Here is a 24,383-nt window from a genome sequence, read left to right on the forward strand (position 1 = left end):
CACTTAAAAATTTTGATTATATTATGGGTACATTAATACATCTTACTAAAATCTGTGAAAAAAGCAATTAAAAAAAGTGTTAGTTAGGACCTTTGTGAATTAAGGTGACGATAAGTACGTACGAATATACGTAATCTATGGGCACTCTCTCCTAACGCAAACAATACATTATTTTCTAATTGGAGTTGATTAAGTGCATACATAACATAAAATTGTTAATACTGCCGTTAGAGATGAGTTGATCTCCAATAATACCCGTATGAGATTAGTTGCGACTGATTACTGACCATTGAGACTAGACACGGCATATAATAATCACCCGGTGAGAAGATCCTTCTACTCATTACCCATGAATAGATAACGAAAGCTGAAGGATATGTAAAGACTTTTGATGAACAGGTGGCGAATTTTTGTTGCTGTGCCAAATAACAAAAAGAAAAAAATTATGAGTATGTAAATTAAATCAGAAGATTAACATGAATCTTCAATTGAGTAAGACGCGTTTCACAAGTTTCGGTTGCCGGTTCCAAAAAGTACAGTGTATGTGTCGCTCAGCTAAGATTAGGAATCTGTACGAAATATAGGTATAGTTATTTGCAAAAGTTAATTGTAAATCTCTTAAAAACTTCTGAGTATAAAATATCTAGTGCAGTCAAATTACGAAAAATTTACGACTTTTTGCATGGTAATCGATTTTATTCTAACACTGTAACGCTAGTTACAGGGAATGTAAAACTTGATTTGCGGAGCTCCGGGTATTGTGGGGTTCGTCAATCTTAAAAAAGGGTGGTCACCTTATATTCTAACTCAGAGGAGCAGCCACTTTTGAGTCTCAAGCAAACTATGTATTCCCAATGGTTAGCATTTTTTTTTTGCAGTGGGTGAATGCTTTCGCATTTGGACAAAAATCCAATTTTAATACAACTCATTTAAGTATAAACTGACTTCAAATATAGTTCTTGTCTTAAAACCGCTTTGGTAAAATTAAGCAAAACATTTTTGTAGAACATTGTAAAACTTTAGATTTTAACAGAACGGGTCTCTTAGACCCAGTTATCAAAAAATGACAGAGGGTTAAAATATTACACAAAATTGCAAAGCGCCAAATTTTACTTGGGGTCACAGAAAATGGAAATTTTCTGCGGATTAAGGAGGAAGCGTAAATTCATAATGTATGTATGTATCTTGAATCGTGAGTTGCGTTTGGTTGAGGTGCTAAAATGACTTCCCCTGAAGAAGAAAAAAACTTATTTTCTGATACTTTTAAACCAACTTCCATTTAATTTTTTGATTCTAAAATGCAGCAGTGTTATTGCATAGATTCCTAATTTCAGTCGGAAGTCGAAGAACTTAAAATGATTATAAATCTCTTCTAAATTTCTACTTGTTTGTTTTGTCAAATTTGCTGCAAAGAACTTACAGGAAAGCTCCACTATGTTTGTAGTATATCTATGTGCATATGTATGTATGTCTTTTTAGGTTGAATTTTATCCCCTTATATTTATTTTAGTTCTGATTTTTAGTGAAAATGCACTAACGCACACATGCACGCGCACACAACAGCATATTTACATTTGTTAGTTGCCGCAGAATTTACCTGAAAGCAGGTGCCAAGATTAATGCATTTCCTCCATTACTAAGTAAGGGCATTAAAAAATTACGTGCCTTTTCGCATTTGCATTCGCTCCCATTTGAAATATGTGCAATGCTGATGTATGTGTGCGCATGTGCACTTCATGTGTATGCTTATTGACTTTAGGATATGGTACACGAATTACGTTTGCTGCCCAAACTGCGTTCCTGTATCCTTTGTAAATGTTGCAATTGCGCCGCCGTTGGGGCATGCGAAGGCAAGGTCGCTGCATGTGCGCTGCCCGCCGCCGATGTGTTTGCTAAGTGTGGATGATGATGTGTTGGTGTGCCTGCTCCATTATTGCCTACTTGCTGTGGCAACGATTGTCGACGGCGTCGTAGTGCTGGACTCAGATTGTACGTGATTTTCGCCTGCGACAGAAGCTCCTTGAAGACCTGTGACGAGGAAATAAAATATTGGGGGAAAAAAATGAAACGCTAGCAATAATAATTCAGATAATATATGTATGTTTGTAATTCTTTTTACCTGCGTTATGTTTTCATTTTTGGCTGCAGAGGCTTCGACAAAACCATTTTCCCAGTCTAAGGTAACCACAGATTCTGTTGTGGCATATTCAACCTAATAAACAAAAAAATTAAAATTTATTGAAATCATTATGTATGGTTTTTATACAATATATATTTATGTACATATGTGCTTTGAAGGTAATATGCGTGCCTATTGAATGCATGTTCCTGTATTAATTCTGAAAATTACAGATCAATTTTTGATTTTACCGACCCAACTTCGAAGTTTTAAATTAACTAACTTTTTAAAAGGATTGGAATAAAAACTGGCTTGATATTCTTTTAAACTCTATGGGATGTTCAGGATATTGTGCATGTGCAAGAGCATATTCGGTGTATTTGTAAATTCATAAGAAAATGTGAATAAGAAAAAGTAAACAAACAAATGTCTAATTAAACTCTGAGTTTATTTAATACCCCATTGAGAACACTTGACAGTTGTTCAAAAACTCAAAACGTTAAACTCGAGTTAAAATTTCAACATAAACATAGTAGAAGGGTTATAATCCCTTCAGGGTTTAACATAATCTGGGGCCACCCTAAAGTTAAAAGTCCCAAACATTTGTGCTTCTATAATGTAAAACGTATGCAATATACAAATGTTTAAATCAATATTTTCTTTCACAACAATGTAGTTGGACGCGAGATCTTCGGAGTGTTAAATAATATCTTGATGATGTTAAAAACATTTTAGGTTTTAAACAACAATTTCTAAAGAAATAATGACATTAAAAGAAAATTAAGAGCTTTAACGCTGATAAAATTTGCATTTTTATTGTTTTAACAGCTGCAAGGAGAGAAAGCTAAGAGCAGAAAATTGTGGTTGTGGGTGGCTAGCAAATGGTCGATGAAAACAATTAAGCAGTGGCTAAACTCCTCTAGGAATACTTTATTGGAATGATGACTGATGAGCAATCACTTCCTGACAGCGAAAATTCCTACGGATTCAAAACGCAGTGTACCAGTTCACTGTTTAATGGAACATGAATAATATTTAATCTCAGAGGGAGCTAAGGGCAAAAGACAGTACTGAATTGAAAAAGGCGTATGTATGTATGCATGTAAGAATAAATCGGATTATGTCTGGAAAACAACAATAACTATGTATTCTTTTTTATTTTTTTTTTGTGTATAACCAAGTTCAGCAAAAGCTATGTTGTCAAGTGATTTAGTGCTGTTTAACAAAATAACTATTTGACTGAAATCAACCAATTGCTACCAAGCCGAGTATGAAAATTGCACAACTCAAAATTTATTAAAGAGCACAAGTAAAGTATACATACATATATATAAGTGATACTTGAAGGGGTAAACAAATATTTTGCTACTAAATTCAAAAAAATAATAATTTTTATTGAAAAATCCCCATCAAAAAAGATTTTCCCATATATGCACCAGAGCTGGGCTATTTATGATTACGATTACATTCTAATTACGATTCTTAATTGTAGTCCTTAATTTTATACGATTACGATTATTTTAATTGTAATAATAAATGTTACCATTACGATTATAATAATTTTTATCTTAAAATTTTAAGGGCTAAGATTACTGTAATCGTAATCATGAAATACATGATTACGAGCACTGCAATTGTAATCGTAGAAATTTTAAGATTACAATTACAGTAATTGTAATCATGAAAATTACGATTACGAACACTTTAATTGTAATCCTAAAAATATTTTGGTTACAGTTTCTGATATCGTAATCAAGAAAATGTTGATTGCGATTTACTGATATTCTGAAGAGGTTTAGTAGTTAAGTAAATGAGCGGAACTGTCACCGAAAAGTATATAAAATTGATTTAAAGTTGAAGTAATGCAGTTGATCAAAATCAAACAATATTGGAAATACTGCGACCGCGAGTCTGTGTAGTATATTACAACAATTTCAAACAAATATGCGAATTCATAACTTAAAACCATTTTGGTGTGTAGAAATCCATATTTGCTCTAAGCAAAACTAATTTCACGATTACTGTAATCGTAGACATGAATTGCATCATTGCGATTACCTTAACTGTAATCCTAAAAAATTATCGATTACGACTACTGTAATCGTAATCATAATTTTCATGATTATAATTACGGAATTTTTAGGATTACGATCAGCGTTGCCACAGACACATTTTTTTTCCTTCCAAAATTTCCTACCAATACCAACCAAAACCTACCAAACATTTTTTTGAGTTTTAATGTATTTTTTTCCAATGTCAATTTTTTTAAAAACAGCTATTATAACATTTAGTAAAACTAAAACACAGCTAGTACAGTACAATAAAAACAAATTAACTGCGTAAATATAACGATTCATTTTACTGTACATACATAGATACATATCGTCATTAGATACGAATAAAGACGCGAGCTCAAAAGTTGACAGCGAAAAAAGACGCGTAAAAAATTTCGGGGAAGAATAATTCTAAGGGCCGGTTACTCAATGTCTGGTTAACACTAATCTTCGGTTAAACATCTTTATCGAAGTGTTCGACTCCATGCATAACACAGGGAGTTGGTAACGTCGATAACTATGTTTAATCGTAGTAACCGGCCCTTAACATAGGCGAGGCCAAAGAAAGACGTGTTAACCTCTTTGACGGCGAAGAAAAACGAAGAAGACTTATTTTCGCGGTCAACTATGTTTGCGAGTATACGAATTCCCAAAAGAGTCTTTTTTCCGGAATGATGTTGAATCCATGTTTACGCGTCTTTTTTCACAAATTTTTTTTCACGCCGTCAAAACACTCGAGCGTCTTTATTCGTGTCAAGTGACTATATTATTATTATTACGTCGGAGATACCCGCGTTGCGACCTAAGAAGATATACTGTGCTAAATCCTAATTGTAATCGCTCCAACCTTAGGCTATTTAAAAAGCTCGGCACTTTGGATACATATTTTAGATGGAGAAGGCAATCCTTCTCCAAAGTGCATCAATCTACTATTCATGCTTCGTGGACAGGCACATAGAATATACTCTGGGGTTTCCTTCACCGGTACGTTAACTTGCAGTGTGCTGTCAGGTAGCCAGTAAGAGTTTTAAGTTCAAGGTATCTTTCGGAGTTCCTCCTGAAAAATTATGAATCTCTTTGATTGTCTTATTCCCTTCGACTTCCGCCAGTGTGCAGAAATTCGCAGTTAGCTCCTAAGTAGGTCTGCAGTGTATCCTTTAGATGTACCGCAGAAAGGCTCGGAACCATGCAAACGCATTTGGGCTCCACTCTTTGCAAGACAGTCAGCCGTTTCTTTGCCTTCAAACCCTTCATGTCCCTGAACCCTCCACAGCGGTACGCAATTGTGGGCTCCCAGGTGGTTCAAGAGTTCACAAGCCTTGATGCCGTTTAAAAGACTCTAAGGCTCCTAAATCTGCCAGAATATCTTACATAATATTTATTCTGGCCTCATTTGCCTTCTACGATAAAATTCGAGAACACAGACTTCGACTGCGAAGACCCCCGCCCAGAATATTGTTGGGTACAAGCCCATTGGCAGACTTTTCTGGAATCTTGGTCCAAGTACGCCATAAAGTATATATGGATGTTCGTATTGTATATTGGCAATAATAAGGGTATACGTTTGTACTGAGGAATCATGTTTGCGGCCGCCGTTATACGAACGCACCGGTGAAATATTAAGGTAAAAAAATAGCTAAAATGTTTGGAGATACATATTTTCTATTTTTCTCAAGTAACTATTACTCGTAGTACCGAAACCTACCAAAATCCAATCAAGCCTACCAACCTACCAAATGGAAAAAAACCTACCAGTTTTGGTAGGAAAAGCCCATGTTTGGCAACATTGATTACGATTACTGTAAACACTAGCGACAGATAATCTGTCAATCCTTCTCGGAGAGGGAAAGCATCGACGTCAGCCTAATCCAGGAGCCGTGGGTCAGAGGTGATTAGATACAAGGACTTAACAGCAGCACACATAACCTCTTTTATAGTGGTGGCACAGGTAAACCAAGAGCACGCATTCTAATCAAAAAAGTATCAGTGCATTTCTCTGTCCAAATACCATAAGTGTAGGGAATTCAGAAAACATTAGAAGGACCAACATTAGTACTACCATACACTTATACGAAAAATTTAGCTTCCGCCCACTTTAGTTACTGAGGAAGTGATTATCCTAAAATAATAGTAAAAGGAACTTACTTACATGCTCCATTCGCAATCTTCTGACCCAGAGAAGTTTAAAAAAGGATACAAGAAAGCTATTTCAATATACACGAATAACTACCCTTAATGGCCTCAAATTCAGAAACCATTAATTTATTTCTAGATATACAAATGCAGCGGAACTTTTAATACACAGTTCACAGGTGGTGTAGACCACAGTTCAACAACGTAATCATAAGTGGTAGTAAAATAGGGTGGGATATATGTACTTTCAACCTATACGAATCTCCTTGGAATACTTATAGACTAAAACATGATTAAAAACCGTCAGCTTTCTGAAGCTATGCTATACCCAAATGATGTGGAGGGACGTTAGAAGGGTATTTGTACCGAAGTCAGGCAGAGCTTCTCATACGAAAGCAAGCAAACTTTAGGTCAATAAGGGAGTCACTAGAGAAAATTTTGGAAAAACACACTTTAAACCCTATCAAGACAAACCTTCTATCCATGGAGGCAGACGAACACAGGATAATTACCTATGTATGAGGGAAATCTTGCAGCAAGTGATAACGAAGGCAAGAAGTAAGGGGTAATTCTCGTAAGCAGACTGCACTGGAATTATAACACAGCGAAATAAATAGCGCTCAGAAGTAGACAAAAGAGTCTTAAATGCGATGTTGAATCCACCTCCACTTGATCTAGTTGCACGAGATGTTGTCGTTATTGTAGGCGAAAGGCTTAATGAAGCCAGCTCGTAGAACGATGGCAGCTCAAGCCATTCACCTGTCCTAGTCCCGTCCGCGACTCTCTAGATATATCCGCACGTCTGTACGTGTAAACGATGACTCCAACAGAAATTCAGATACAAATGTATCTCAATAAAATTTATTATGTAGGTTGCCCTTTACCCAAGGGAGGTTGATATTGAAAATGGGCGAAATCGCGCTCCTATAACAGTATTCTCGAAAAATATGAAAACTACGATATATTCGTAACTAATGGATCCAAATTGTTGAAAATTAGTAAGGGAAGTAGAATTTCGGCATAAAATAAGATAGTTTAAAATTTTTGAAAAATTGGAGAGGAACCGACGATTTGTGTTGAAATGCTGTGTTTCGAGGCCGCTTTACCGATCCCTACCAAACACGGTACGAACATTGACTGTTGAACAATTTTGAAATTGGTCCGTTGGCCCACCTCCCATATAACGGTAACTTATATAAATATGAAAATTGCGCTAAATCTGTAACTACTTAAGCTAATATTGGACAATAAACTTTCTTAAACCTCCTTAGTTTGATACCCATGTTATAATATTTAATTTATTTTATCAATCTATTGAATTAAATTTTTTAAGCAGTTGGCAACCCTCCTCAAAAACATTTTCGGCTATAAGCGTTCTTAAACTCCTTTAGTTTAATACCCACATTTTGAAAATTTTATTTATTTTATCAATTTGATTAAATTAAACTAGCGTACCCGGCGAACTTCCTATCGCCCAAAATTAATTTTTTGATGGAACATTTTTGGGACAACACTTTTACCAACTACTCACTTAACGACTACCAGACGCACATTTATCTGCACTAATTATAGGTTTTTGGTTGTCAGAAAGCATATCTTCCATTGCCATTTTAAATAACCTACGAAGTAATTGCAATTTTCCAATGATCTGGCGTTTAATCGCACAACACTGATAGATTTCAACGAAATAAATTGTTTCAGTTGTTAAGGTGCTTGTTCCTCCTAAGGTCGTCCTGCATTAACTTGGGCGCGTTGCTGAGGTTTTTTATTTGCACTGCTAATCGCCAATCTTTGTAAATTGCTGTTGCGTGAGACAATGTTTCATAATTTAATCGGCGAATGGTTTACGAACACTGAATTAAATTGTAAGTGGAACCGGTAATAATTTGCAACGCACTCTAACCTAACCTATCCAACATGCTGTTAACAAAACAAAAAGACAGCTCTTGTATGTATATAGATACACATTTTTGAAAATTATTACTTCTGGTTAAGAGTGCATTTAAATGCCGTTCATTCCCTGAATGCGTTGTAATATTTTACTCAATATATTGACTTAAGTCCCTAAAATTTTAAGAGGGTGGAAACCCTATCGAAAGGTTTTTGTTTTAACCTCAAGCAGTGAAGCTTTTCTTCAAAATGGCGTTTCAATCATTCCATTTTATACAGTAATAGCAAATACCCGCTTGCTTCGCGGCGCCTAATAAGATCTTTTGCGTTGGCCAATTCAAAAATAGCGTTTAAAAGCAAAAGCAGTCTGTAAAGTGAACATTTTTAGTTTAAATTGAAACGACTAAAAAACGGAATCCTCCTCACACATATGCCAAGAATAGTAGCGCTGTGATTCCATATGGAATACTAATCCCTTTCGATGTAATGCGTTTTACTTATGGTCTTATTTCCACCTGTGAGATATCTGCCATGCGTGCGTAATATTCTTCTATGATCCTGCAACTTCAGCATTGGTCCGGTGTACCATGTAAGCCAATAAAAGTCGGAAAAACGGAAACTCAAGAGCACAGGTGAGCGTTTTCAATTATAGGAAGGCCAAGAATCCTCGCTGCCCTGTGGGATGAAAAGTTTTCGCGTACATTGGCTAAATGAGTCGTGTGATCTCATGAATATCGTTCAAATGAAGCCATTGATATACCTATCGTGTTCCTTCTTGGACAGATGTGGTCGAATCTTTCCTTGTCAATTCTCCACTTTTACAATTCGTATTAATATTTATGAATTGGTTTCTTTGAGTCTTACTGCTGTAATAACGGTCGCCTCGAGCAACTTCGTCAATCGGAGGTAGAAGCAAGATCACGCTTACACAGTGTTACGGTCTTTATATGCATACTTAAACCCATCCTTGATTTAGCCAACTGAAACGTAAATTCGTCTAAGATGAACAAACCCCACGGGGGTTTCTTTCGGGTGCAGCGTCATCCATTGGGTCCCTTTTCTGCAAAACCTTTGCTTGTCATGAAATGAATACGAATTATGAATTCCAATCAGATTTTATAAAAAATACGGATTTTCTAAATACCTAAACTCCGGCGGTCCTATTTTTAGCAATGCGAATTTGAACGAAATCTGTTAATAAATACGACTTTTATAATTAACTCTACTCCAGCGCCACCAGCGTGTTTTCTAGTCCCTATAATAGGACCTCCGACAATTTGACTGGACTCTATTGAGTAGTTTTTGAATTTAGTCCGAAAAACGGAAATGGCTATCATTTTATGTATGTAATCTTCCTTATCCTGAGTTTCGCACATAGTAAGTACATGGAAACCAAAAGCGAAAAGTGAACCGGTTCAAGGAAGATGAAACTCATGATAAGGCTGAATATGTTTCGAATGAAAAAAAAATCATCATTAAAGTAATAAACGTTTCGAATGTGTATTAACAAAATAGGTTCATAAATACGGATTTTATAAATAACTCGACTCCAGCACCACCTAGCGGGTTTCGCAAGTGCTTTTTTCATCATGCCTACGAAATCGGTTCATAAACACAACTTTTATAAATAACTCGCCTCCCGCACCACCTAGCGGCTCCGTTTTTGGTAAACGTATTTTCCATTATGCTGAAACTATACCTTTTGAATTTAAAAGAAATCGGTTCATAAATACGATTTTTATAAATAACTCGACCCCAGCGCCACCTACCGAGTTTTCTGGTAACCTATAATAGGACCAACTATGCAAGGTATAACCCCTGAAAATTTGACTGAAATCTATGCAGTAGTTTTTGAGTTAACTCCGAACAACGAAAATGGCTATTATTTTATATATATAGAAGATTATGGAAAATATGGCGCCTTATTGACCGGATAAAGTGCTTTCAGCTTTTTAAAACCACTTTTTTTTAATAAATAACTAAATTTGAACAAAGTGACTATTTTTCGCAAGTACGCGAGCAGTCAGTCCCCTTCAAAATGAGATATAACTCATTAAATTTGATAAAAGTAAGTAAGTAAGTAAGATAAGTATATAGATTTTCCATGCAGGTGGCAGTCCTGATCAAAAATATCTTCGAATGTAAGCTTTCTTTCTTTCGCATGTAACCGCTTTCTTTTGGCATCCATATTGCAATATTTACTTTATCTTTTCAATTTACTGAAACTGAAATTTTGAAACTGGTGGCAACTTAGCCGGTTACTCAATGTCTGGTTAACACTAAACTCCGGTTAAATATCGTTATCGACATCTTCGACTCCATGCATATAACAGAGAGTCGGTAGCGTCTTTAGCTCTAGACAAATTTATCGAAATCCGCCGTTAATGTGTTACAAATTCTGATAATAAATTTACGGTACTACAATGTTTGTACCTTCTTATGTGCACCCATATACATACATAAGTAAATACTCATATAATAGGCTAAAGAAGCAAATATTGGTAAGTCTCTATGTCTACATACATAAGTCTCAATGTCTGATTTACCTTTCTGGCATCCTCTCTCTCGGCGACTAGGTCAATTTTATTGCCAACAACCACAATGGGTACAGCTGAGGTTGCTTTGGTCTCGTGTATTTGATCGCGTATCATGCGAACCTCCTCGAATGTGGAAGCTTCGGTGACATCATATACCAGAATAAATGCATCCGCCGATGAGATGGAGAGGGCGCGCATTGCTGGAAACTGCTCAAATTGGGCGACAGAACGCACGTACAGAAAAATGAAAAATAAAATAATGAGAAGGCAATGAGAATGAGTGAACAATTTACATATTATTATTGTTTTCTCTTAGATATGCATATTTTTTAAGTATAAACGCAATGAATCGATTCTTATTTGCATGAAAAGAGTGCAAAAAGAACGACACAATGCGAGAATAAGTATACGGTGATGAATAAAATTCCCATTTAATTCCGCTAGTGAATTAAACTCCTGAGTGTCATATCTAAAATAGGAAGAACGTTTTTATAACCTGCATAAATATTTGTTTTTGTTTTTCTTGGTTGTCAATTATTTAAAAGCACGGAGTATAAACGAGTAAGTGTGGAAATGCATTTGCAACCTTGTAATAATTAATGTTGCAATAACCGCAAAGTTTAAGTGCAAAAATAGAAAATATGTAAATGTCCCTGATTCGTATACAAAGTTGTGATTAAGGCCGTCGAGAGAAATCTCGGTCCCGGACTATAAAATCACGGACCCTTATTACGTACTAAATTGTATTAATTTAAAAGCGTGTGATTATTTTCTTTAATGTATTGAGTCAGAAACAATCAGCACGACTCGGAATATATTTATAAAAAAGTCTATAACGAATTAAAAAAAAAAAAATAAAAAGTTATGTTTCTGATATTACAGGCCCCTTAAAAATACCGGGCCCTGGGGATTCACCCCTTTGCCGCTCCCTCTCGACCAGCCTGGTTGTGGTAAACTACTGGAGACTGTTTTTAATATCCGGAACTGGCCTGGTGGCCAAGAGCTAAGCAAGTTAAACTTGAGCAAGCTGCACCGACTGGTCCACATGGCCATCATAGGAGCTATGCGCACCTCCCCACTGGATGCCCTTGGTGTCATTACAGGCGTTTCTCCTTAGTCTATTCTGATTGAAAGAGAGGCAACCCACTACGACCAGTATGAAATGCGGAGATCTTCAGAGGTTCTCTAGCCATTCCTGGATGATCTCGAGAATTCGTAAAAGAGACTGCTGTGAAGCGATAATAACTATGACTGACAAAGGGTCCCAAGTATGATAACCGAGGGATCGAAGATGGACGACGGGAGTACTGGGGCAGGCGTACTTGGACCATGATTTTAGAAAAGTCTGCCAATAGGTAAATACCAAACCATATTCCCAGGTGAAGGTCTTAGCAATGGAAACCTGAGTTCGCGAATGTCTTTGTAGAATGACAAATGGGTCCAGAATAAATATTATGTCGGATAGTCAGGCAGCGTTAAAAGCGTTAGGCTCTTTTAAAACGGTATCAGGTCTTGTGGACAGCTGTTAAACTCTCTGGACTACCTGGGAGCCCAAAAGAGCGTAACTCTTTGGTGGGTTTCGGGACATGAAGGGTTTGAAGGCAACGAAGGGGCTAACTGTCCCTCAAAGCGTAGAGCCCAAATGCGCTTGCATGGGCCCGAGTCTTTTGTGGGCTGGTAAAGGAGACGCCAGGGCATATTCTGTGTGACTGCCCACACAATTTGGGTAGAGAAAAAGCCGTCATTTGGAATTTGATATGAGTCTCCATTTTCGCGAGTTGAGAAGTTTCAATTTCAACAATGCGACTTAAAATTTTTTTCCGGTGAATGAGTTTTTAGCATGACTGAAAAACAAAACAAATTCAATAACATATTCGTCAAAAGCAAAACAAAACATCTTTTAAAGAATATAGGCTGAACATATTTTGGGTTCGCGAGAGGATCAACAGAGTATAAAATTAAAAGATAAGCCACAGAGTAAATAAATTGAATTGAAGTAAAGTTCAATTCTGTGAACAGTTACAATTTCCAATTAAATTGATAATCGAAATTGAGTAATTTGAGGAATCAGATTCATCAGCTGATTGGAGATGCGAAAGATAGTATTTTAATTATTGAGAGAGATGTCTTGATACTCGAAAAGGAACTGGCTATTAATCAAACCTGGCATTAATTTTACGATAATTACTGTGCAAGTGTATGCAAATTAATGAGGTTTAGACGACTAGTGTAAGGAAGGAGAAGGAGAAGCAAGAATTGTTTTTGAATTGGTTCAATCCTTTCTGAATGAACTTGGTAGTGGGAGTTCCAAACAAAAGGTTCGTATTCTAATATTAGTCTCACTAAAGTGGTAAACAAAATTTTTGTAACATAAGAATCCTTGAACTCTTTTGATCATATACAGGTGCAGCTTTACGCCCTTGTACCAAAGCGATTAAGTTGTGCAGCCCTTATTATATTGTCCAGAAGCAGATTAAAGAATTCGCACGGTAGAGAGGCTCCGCCTGAAACCTCGTTTGGCATAGAACGGCTCGAAGAAGGCCTTCCAAATTCTGACAGAGCTGGTATTTTCCAAGGTTTGGCGCTTGGCAGATACCTGGTCTTATGCCACACCATAAGGCCCCATCAGTTCGTTGACCGTAAGGCCTTATGCGCGATGTTTTAGATTCCGCGGAACGCACCTAAATTCCAGTCGTCGAGCATGCATTCATTCGACCATATTATGCACAAGTTGTTAAGTATGCACCTTATTAACTACTCGCTGCCGTACTTGAATAACTTAACTGGCAGGTCGTCAACTCCAGCAGCTTTGTTGTTATCATCCGAGAAATTCCTATTCGTACCTCGTCATAGGGGGAAGTCGATTTCACCAATGCTCTCATTACTGTTACCATTCAAAAGTATTTAAAACAGTTTTCTTTTTAATTAAACTATGCTCTGGACATGACCCACCTGATCCTCGTGGTTGTTCTTACCGGAACTCGTTTTGGTCTTGGAACCTTTCGTAAGTCGTCTGGCTTTCCGATAAATCTTTCGGTCAGAATTTCAAGCCCTTCGCTTGTGAACTGCGGAGCCTGAGGTAACTTTCCACTATAGATTTTTAAGTCTTAAGTCTTTCGAAATGAAACTCCTTGAGTTTACGTAACCTTTGTTATATCTGTATACAAATCGTATATACATACTTACAAATTGTTTATTACTAAACACGATAGACGTTGTCCTGCCTAAAATTTTAAAAGGATTTTATTTGAAATGTAGTCATTTAGATTTTAAACCTTTGTGCTTGCTGGTCGCCATAAAGCCGCCCTGCTAACAATTGAATTAAAAGAAAGCTTTTTCTACGTTTATATTACGCAAACGACCAATCGCCAATAGTCCTCTTACATAACTACGCTTGTAATAGTTCATTTAAGTGGAGTTCATTTTCAGGGGATAAAAGTTACACAAAACGAGAGCTTATGATCCTCTGTTAAGCTCAGCAGCTCATTCGATTACGTTTAAATTACTGTGAGTTATTGTCAGTATATCAGCGATGGGATTGTTTCGACTTGCGAGGTGGCTTTGGTGTGAATACATTCAAAAAAATCCTATTTATGGTTTGCTAAAATATTTAGAAATATGAACTAAAACAAAAGACCCGAAAGGGCCTTTAGGATAAATATGTACATAGTTTTCTAAATTAATACGATTTTGCGTTTGGCTATATCATTTTTGTTCTAAATCTGATCACATAAAAGTAAGCTTACTTATAAACACAATCCCAATAAAAGCTCGTTTGTTGATCACCGCGTTTACAGAGGCAAATCTCGGATTAATAGCCTTGAATCTTGTTGTGCTTGTTTTTCTTACAACTCAAGGGTAAGTCAAATTTCTTCTTTGTGCCACTGTGATCATTAAAGCAATTTAAGCAATTTAAATATACTTAAACTTAATATTTTGGCTGCATTTCTTTATTCATTCTGAACGTTTGGAATAAGCTTTTTTGTTTATTTATTCTTTAGAACGTTCCTGATGATATGTTTACTTATATTTCAAACGCATTCTGTTTATTCCGGCTGTGAAATGGGATTATCCGGAATGTATAAAGAAACGCAGCCTTTATAAAAATTATCTCTTTTCCTTGCCAGCGTCCATTTCGGTTCACTCTAACATTTGACATTTCTCCTCTTCATTGAAAAGTTATCGGTTAAAACTTAGTATCCAGCTCCTAAGGAAACTGTCCAGAAAAAATTGCCATTATTTAGTTTGTGTGAATAGTAGTGTCCAAGAAATTTTTACATCTGATATATCACAACCTGTTATCTCACACTTTCCTCACGAAATCATGAAACCGCGATATATTCCTGTTGAAAATATGTGTTGCCTTGTGCTCTTTGTTCACAAAAAACTTTAGAAAACCCTAGAAAATTGTATTATAACTGCGTACTGCCTTAAGTTAATTTGACACAGAAATGTCTTCTCCATTTCATCAGTTTTTTTTTTATTGGAGTGTTTGAGTTTCGTGAGAGCTGGATACTAAGCTTAACGGGCATGTTCTGCATATCGTAAGATTTCAAATCGGTGCAATTTACAAAATCTATTTCGAAGGATTAATAACAAAGAGGGAAAAATTTGGCACTTAAGTGACGGATATAACGCAAATGATGTGTTTTTAGTAGTTTTCATTTGAAATATGTATCTAATACTTTGATTACAAATATACTTTGCAAATCGTACCGTACGCAGGTTAGCTAATATTATTTTTACGCAAAAAGTACTTTGCCGTTGCTGTAAATTTTCTTAAGGAAATAAAATTACGAACATTTTTTTCTTGAGAGCCACAAACTAACGTAAGAAATTTTGATTGACGAAAATCTCTTTTTTCTTGAGAGCTCGATACCAAGGCACATAAATACACAGTGTAGAAACCATTTTGACGTTGCTCTCATGAGAATCAAACTTTCAAACTTCAACTTCTTTTGTTTTTATTTTTTCTATATTTCGTTACTCTTGCAATAGCAAATTTGAATTTTTGCAGTGCTGTGCAGTTTACGCTTGTGTATATGTAATTGTGCGGTTATACTAATGTGTAATAATTAATACTAGAGTGCCAGTTACTGTAGAAATTCGACAGTTTTTCTAGTTTTTAGGAGCCTTGGAGAGGGTTTCTAACTCAACACGTAGCAAACCTTATACGTTGCAAATTAACTTACCGGAGCATCTACTGCTTTGGAACTAAAACCAAACTAAAATTTTTTTATCTTAGAAGATCTTTGGACTTCAGCAGGACTTAGAATTGACCCGATACATTCCACTTTATCGATAAATATTAATGATTCGATACATATCGATAGTTGGACGAATTTCAAAAACACTAAATTCCGACAACAAAATTCGTTAACTCGAACAATTTCAATAACTGTGAAATTCGAGGGCTCGATAAATTTCGATAACTCAAAAATGTTAATTCTTTGGATACCTTTAAAAATTTTTACTTTTGACAGCTCCACATTTTTCGAAAACTATCGAAAAATTTTGATAACTCATTACACTCTGTTAGCACGATAAAATTCGATAAGCAGTGATAAATTGATAAGCTTATATAATCTTGAAATTTCGATTAATGGATATATTTTGAAAATTCCATAAACTTCGATTCGATGAATCAACCAAACTCCATGCAGTACTACAACTCGATAAATTTCGTTAAGTCTATAAATAATGATAATTCAATAAATATCGATAACTTGATACATTTCTTTAACTTGCCAAATTTCGATAATCCCACATGGTTTTATAGCTCGATAACTATCCGTAAATTTCGACAACTAAGTTTCTTTGTCTATAAATTTCGACAACTCAATAAACATTGATCAATTTGAATAATTCGATACGTTGTGATAACTTAATAAGCATGGATAAATTTCGATAATTATAAACTTCGATGATTCGATAAATTTCGGTAACTTTTATGGAAAATTTAAATTCAGTTACCCTAATTCTTATGTATTTCTCATTGTCTCCATTTTCGCCTTTATCTCCATTTTCGTCTTTATCTTCACTTTTGCCTTCTTTTTTGTCTTCATCGTTATCACTTGTTTCTTCATCTTCATATTTATCTTTATTTCAAAGTTTAATTTCAAATACGAAGTAAAACAAAATGCGAAACAGCTTAAATTGAACAGGTTGCAAAAACAACCACACACAAATATGGAAATTTTTAAACAACGATTTTCAACCAATTTCGAAACTATAAAAACTCTCCTCATCTACAGAAAATTACCTTTCGAACGGTGTTCTTAGTTTTGAAATCGGCAAATTGGTCTTCATCTTTGTTTTTAACTTTCATATCTTTTCTTTTATCCTTTTCTTTATCTATTCACGTAGATGAGATGAGGTGTGATGACGTGATAAGATGTGACGTGATTTTACGTCATATGATAGGATGTCATGTCATGTGCTGCCATATCCGGTGATGTCTTGCCATATGATGTCATATCATGTGATACCACGTTATGTAATGCGATGTCATGTCATGGGATGTCATGCTATATAATGTGATGTCATATCATATGATGTCATGTCACGTGATATCGTGTGATGTGATATCATATTATGTGATGTAATATAATGTGATGTCTCATCATATCATGTGATATAATGTGATGTGATGTCATGTAATGTGATCGCATTCCATGTTCCGATTATTGAATCGGTAACCCTGTCGATAACTGTTTCAATAAAAATACCGATGACAATATCCACAAACATACATATAGCAAAATACAACGATTGCAAAATCGGTTTATTCATCGATAGATATAACAACCATCAGTATCGAATATTGTACATATCGATAACAATATAAATTACTAAATCGATGACAAAATCAATTATTTAATCGATTATTATACCGATAACAATATCCATTATTGTATCTATAACAATATCGATTATTATATCGATAACAATATCGATTATTATATTGATTACAATAGCGTTTATTTTTATCAATAACAGTATCGATAACAATATCGATTATTTTATCGATAGCAATATCGATTATTATATCGATAAAAATATCGAGTTTTATATCGATAACAATATCGATCTTCATCCTCATCCTTTTCTTCATATTTATATTTATTTTTGCATATTCCTGTTCACCTTTACCCTAAAGTGTTAAAATTTACTTTGATCTTCGTTTTTGCCTGTACCTCTAGGCATCTTTGTTTTTGTTTTTATTCTCAAACCGCTAAACCGCTGAGAACCATTTCCATGTGCACTATTCCCCTTGAATTTGACAATTTACTCCCAACCAACCAACTGCCGCTAAAGAAGTTTCACTTCATAAATTCAAGAAATGTTTTTACCCTTTCAGTTACCCTAATTCTTATGTATCCGTCATTGTCTCCATTTTTTTCTTTATCTTCTCTTTTGTCTTCTTTTTTTTTTGACTTCATCGTTATCATTTATTTCTTCATCTTCATATTTATCTTTATTTCAAAGCTTAACTTCAAATGCGAAGTGAAACAACAGGCGAAACATGTCAAATTGAACATGTTGCAGCAACAGCTATACACAATTCGAAAATGTTTAAACGACGGTTTTGGCCGTAATTTTCAACCAATTTTGAAACCAACTCTGCTCATCTACAGAAAAATGCCTTTCCAATGGTGTTCTTGGTTTGGAAATCGGTTCGGTAGAATCACCAAACGAACGGAGACAAAATTCATGTTAGCGTATTAATATATAGATTATTTCGAACATATCGTCGCTACCATGTCAAACTATAGAATGTGCAATAGTGCTTTTTCAATTACGATACCTTGTGCATGCATTTAGAATGATACGCAAGTAGGCAAACCGTCAAATTTCGAGTCTTCTCAGAAGCAGAGGATACTGGCCATCGTACAGTTCCATAAGTAAGGTAACTCTGCTTCTTACCATTTTTTCTCAGAAGCAGAGGATACTGGCCATCGTACAGTTCCATAAGTACCCTGCAGGGAGTGACGTTAGCTTATACCTAACTTTAGTCTGTTTACGCGAACACTAGTGCTAACTATTTACTGTGTATTTTGTTCGAAAAAAGCTAACTACTTTTGTGGGGCGATGGCCGCAAAAAAGTCAGACCTGGATACCTCTGCATTACATGTCAACTAACTTGTAACTAACTACTTTTGGACATAAAATATCAATAAGAAAAACAAAATATTTTTTTGTCTTTTTACTTTTTTATTTACTTATTTATTTACTTTATTTTATTACATTTCATATTTGTTTACATATTCTGCTCTGGGTGGCCCCATATTCGAACACCGTCAGACATAACTTCAAAATGATAGTATAAAATTTCGATCTTCCTTTTATTTGTCCTGAATATGAAAAAGAATCTGCGAAGTTCAGAAAAAAAGTGTATTGAAAGTAATTTTTGTATCAGGATATTTAATAGAAACTTGTAAAGAAAACCAACTCCCGATTGCGTCTGCATGACTCCTGCACGACTTTACAATTCACTTTAAGTTGGTTTTGTCATAGCTAATTAAAAGTGAGGTATTAATCGAAATCTCGCCAAAAAGCTAACTATAAGTTGGTTAGTTTTAACAATTGATAATTTTTCACTGCAGGGTAAGGTAACTCTTCTTCTTACCATTTTTTTCTGTCAGGCTGTAGGTGAGTTTGCGGTTAGTGTATTGGTGTTTTTGGTTCAGTGTGTTAATAGAAATAAAAGAAATTCTAATAGTAATGAAAGAAATTGAAAAGGATAAGAGCAAATGCCAAAAACAGGTGATCTCAGCGGTAGACATTTTTTGGCAATCAGTTGATAGTGTTTTTACTTATGAGACTGTACGATGATACTGGCTTTAACAACACCTTTTCCTAATGAAAACAACATTTTATACAACAGTCTTTTTGCTCTCCTGAAAAGTACCCATTTTCACATTCGATAGTTTGACATGGTAGCGACGACATTTCAAACCCGGACGGATGGTTTGAATGCTTTACAAAATGGCTATAAAATTGCACGCGCTTGCAAATAGTTATTTCATGCAAATATACTAGATATACCTCTTATTTATATGCTCATATATTCAAAATTAATTTTGTACGTAGGGGGCAAATATGTATATCCAGAAATATTTGCTGATAAACGCTTTCTCAACATTCGTATCTTCTTCTTCATCTTATTTATTGGCACCGTAACCACCTAACCGATTTTGGCTGAGTCCAAAATAGCACGCCAGTCGCTTCTCTTCGTGCCAACTGACGCCGAAATTCTTATCTACTAAAGGATAAGGGAATAACTTTATAACCCACAAATCTGTTGCTAGGTACATCCTAACTGTAACATTTCACATAACATAATAATAAATTAAAGTGGATTTTCCTTGCTAGTTCCGAGGTAACTCTATAAGGATGCATGATTTTGCTTGTACAATGTACATATATATGTATATATATATATGTATGTAAGTAAGTATATTTCGAAAACGATTCTTAAAAAAATAAAATAAATGAATACCATGGTTTTTTATAGCGACCCAATTCGTCTTAAAACATGTTTTTTTAGAGAGGACCATTTTTATTTATGGAAACATGAATTATAAAAGCAGTAAAAGGGGACACGAAAATAAAAAGGGATTAGCCAAGGTAACTACTGCGGCCGCACATAAAAGCCGGCTAATCGCCTTTTCACTGGACCAGGCGTATAATAGCAATTACCACATGCGAATTGGTTGTGCTCCACCAAGCTAAATGGTTGAGGTTGAACAATGCAATCTTCAACGTCCAGCGACTGCAATCAACCGCAGCAAGTGGACAACAACTTCGTCTACACGTAAACACATATACATACATATGTCTGTATGTACATGTGAACATTAAGGTGTCCCAAAATATGGGATTTTTTGCGAAATTTTATACGCACACGATGAACATATATATGTATGTATGTATGTATGTATGTATAGAGTTGTATTGTCTCAACCCAGACTCATAAAGCTTTTATGGTGAAAGCGCAATTTTCGTCTTCGTTGAGGAGTGTGCTAAGTTAAACTTCTTTTCACTACCACTAAATATCAAGCTGACCTTGCGCAGAAAACTCAGTTTGTAATCATAATTGGGGATGGTCCACTCAAACCGAGTTCAGCTGTATGAAAGGCTCTAGCCAAGCTGACCCTCGGCACCTACATATCTTTCGACAACATGATTTGGCTCCGAAAAAATAAATATAAGGTAAGGTAAGTAAACTTCGCATTAGGGAGAAATCGCCGCAAGATCTAGCGATCCTGTTGTCTCCGACCTCTTGTAGTTGGTACTAATCACAAAGATTTGTAAAATTCCTTCGAGTGGAAGGTTTGAGAGGTTAAATGAGTAAAAGTCAATTTCAACTACGACGTACTATTTATGTTATATTTGTTGGCGTCTCTCAGAAGAAGATTTGTAGTAAATGTATGTAGCTATTTTGCGTTCCACCAGGATGTCAGAATTTTATAAAAGAACACGAAAATAATAGGAAGATGACCTTTAAAAGGATATTGAAAAATTAAAAATGTGGATTTAATTCGATTTATCCGCTCCGAATTTTTTACTTCGGCAAAGTAAAATTCTCGCACGGTGCAGTCCTTCTTGACCAAAAGATTAATTTCATATATAATACATACGCGTTTCAGCTAAAAAAAGTGAAGGATACATATGTATATTGGATTTCTGGAAAACCCTAATGAATTTACTTATATACAAATATGAACACACAACCCAGTTGGCAATTTGAAAAGCGCTCCCAAATAAATGTTTTCAAGCACGGCTTTCCTGTAGGGCTTTCTCTTTGGGAGCTGTCTTAGAAGATCTTCGATTAGCTTTGACATTGGAAGGCAGAAGAGAAGGTGTACACCAAAAGTAGTAAAGAAAAAAATCGCTGTTGATATGTCGTGCGTATTTGGTCTGAAGTTAAAATTAATCCGCCTCATTATTATTTATTGCTAGTTTTCATTTTCTAATGGAAACTGAACAGAACTGGCATAAAGGAAGGCCGTTCGTTTTAAAATATCAAAAAGGAGCATTCCTAATGCTTATTTTGCCGACTGGGAGATGTTGTTTACCGCACATATTTTATAGTGTGTGTGCGTGTGTGTAACACTCACTTGGGCTAGTTTTAGTACTGTTTATGTACATATATTCGTACATTCACACTCACCTCATAGGAGCCGGCCGTATCTAGAATATCCAGCGTCAGGCTAACGCCGGCGATTGAAAAGTTGCCTTGATGCATTTCCTCGATGGTCCTTTTGTATTTGGTGCTAAATGTGTTGTATAGAAATTGTGTGATTATGGAGGTTTTGCCGACTTTTGCCGCACCCATAACAACGATTTTGTGACGCGCGTTTGCCGGTCCAATGGCGTCATCCACTGCATTGTTGCGTCCAACTCTGTAATGTGACGTATTTTGAAAAAGATTAGAAAATGTAATACCAGTTAAAAACAGGCAAGTTTGTTAAAAACTTGTACTAGTACACTGATGGGAAAAAATATTAAAATCAATAAGAAACGTAGTTGATCTTACTATAAACGTCAACGAAAGTGCTGTATTAAAACGAAGCGTTCGTTTTGAAAAAGAATCCGTGATGTGAATAATCTATATAAAACACGGTTTGCTTGAACCTAGATTAACTCCAAAGTTTTCTAACCCCGGATTTTCCTGTCGGATGTGACTATTTGGCATTCTAGGAACATTTTCCGGTAAAAACCAAAATCGGCGAACGGGCCCTTTGCGAGAAAAAGTGTCAAAAAACCGCGTGGCGTGTAAAGGTACAAAAAGTAGTTTATTTATTTATTTTGTTTAATATAAGTTATCAGAATGAGAAGAGAAATCGATTAAGCGGTCTGTCTGTCCGTCCGTCCATCCGTCCGCCTGTGTACACGATAGCTCGAGTAAAAATTGAGATATCTTAACGAAACTTGGTAAGTGCACTTCTTTCGGGCGTAGGACGGATGGTGGAAATGAGCAAAATCGGACTGTAACCACGCCCACTTCCCATAAAACGGTAATTTTCAGAAATACGAAAACTGCGATGTTTTAGTAACTACTGGAGATTGTTCACTTAAAATTGATATCTACAATAATTTTTAGACGAAAAATGAGAATATTCTAATTTTTGGAAAATGGGCGTAGCCACTCCCACTTATCGTTACATGTATATATCTTGGTAACCGCTGCACCAATTTCTGCCGAAATTTTTTAAGATCGGACAATAACCACGCCCACATTTCATATAATGGTAATTTAGAGAAATACGAAATTTTCGATAAATCAGTACATATTAAAGCTAGTTTATTAAAAATTGATGCTTGCAACAATTCTTTACGAAGAAATAAGTTTATGATAAAATTCTGGAAAATGGGCGTGGCACCGCCCACTTATGATCACATATATGTATCTCGGTAACCATTCAACCAATTTGTACCAAACTCGGTATGGATATGCCATATAAAAGCAAAATGTTGAAAATTATTGAAATCGGACTAAATTACGGCCGCTTTTCATATAACGGTAAATTTCATAAATGCTTGAAACTTCAATATTTCGAAATTTAAGGACGCTAATTTACTCAAAATTTATTCTAAAAACAATCCCTTGAAAAGAAGTAATATTATTTGGAATTTTGGAAAATGGGCGTGATATCGCCCACATATGACTATATAAGTTTATCTCATTATGGCTAACTGAACGTTCTATCGAAGATGTTTAAAATAGAGGTAAAACCACCCCGGTTTACCATGTAGCGGTAGTTTTCGGAAAGGTGAAAAACATATATTTAATACTTGCGCCGGGTATTTAATGTTCGGCTCCGCCCGAACTTAGACTTTCTTACTTGTTATAGTTAAAGAAGCCGCCACCGCAAAGACTGTCGGCGTAAACTACTAGTACACACACACATATAAGTTCAAGGCTGTATTTTCGCTTAAATTGCTTAACTTCGACAATCTTTATGCAATTTCATTACTTCACTTAATCAATGTAATGGAAAATAAATGTTATTTGCGGCAAATACTACATATTTGGCAACTTTCATAGACATTTTTTAAATTAGCGATGGTCAAAATGGAAAGAATAGGGGTTTATTAAAGTTTAACCGATGAAAACTCCCCACAAGCTATGTCTAGCAATAAATTGTTACACATTAAAGGTCTATAAATCCTCTTTTCAAAACAGGTTTGGTTTTTCAAACTAGACAAGCAGTTAATACATAAGTGCATCGAGTACGAACATAACGAGTTTTAAATAAAATAAAAATTGAGGGCTCAGGAACTATACGGAACCAATTTTTATGTTGTACACGACCATAGCTACAAGCTACACTAGGTTTCGTTTCGGGTGTATTTCATAACTTTTTTTTTTGTTGCACCGTGTAGTTAATTCGACCTTGCTGAAAACTCTCTCTGACTCAACAGATCACGCTGGAATCCAAAGGTATTTGATACCCCATACTAATACAGATGACAACATTAAACAGATTAATAAAAGCTTTATTATTAACTTTTCTAAACGGTTTAAGATCCTTTATTACCATTAAGGAACTGCTTGATTTATTTCTTTTTTACGTTTTTTACTATGGGAGTATATCGTTACCTTAATTCACAAAGGTCCTAACTAACGAATTTTTTGTTTTT

At 35.4% G+C, this 24,383-nt stretch overlaps 1 protein-coding gene across 1 annotated transcript in view; it reads right to left on the minus strand.

Moving 5' to 3' along the window:
* Positions 1-407: 407 nt before the first annotated feature.
* The window catches only part of LOC118733997 (ras-related protein Rap-2a), a gene marked incomplete in the record, with an annotated part of 87,483 nt that continues 63,507 nt past the window's right edge, over positions 408-24,383 (minus strand). Inside the window, 4 exon segments of the mRNA XM_036463664.1 lie at positions 408-2,028; positions 2,120-2,212; positions 10,743-10,940; positions 21,910-22,141. Of these exon segments, the coding sequence (XP_036319557.1) occupies positions 1,756-2,028; positions 2,120-2,212; positions 10,743-10,940; positions 21,910-22,141 (796 nt within the window).

Source organism: Rhagoletis pomonella, unplaced genomic scaffold, assembly GCF_013731165.1.
Source record: "Rhagoletis pomonella isolate Grant_MI unplaced genomic scaffold, Rhpom_1.0 Rhpom_scaffold_00002, whole genome shotgun sequence".
Lineage (NCBI taxonomy): Eukaryota > Metazoa > Arthropoda > Insecta > Diptera > Tephritidae > Rhagoletis > Rhagoletis pomonella.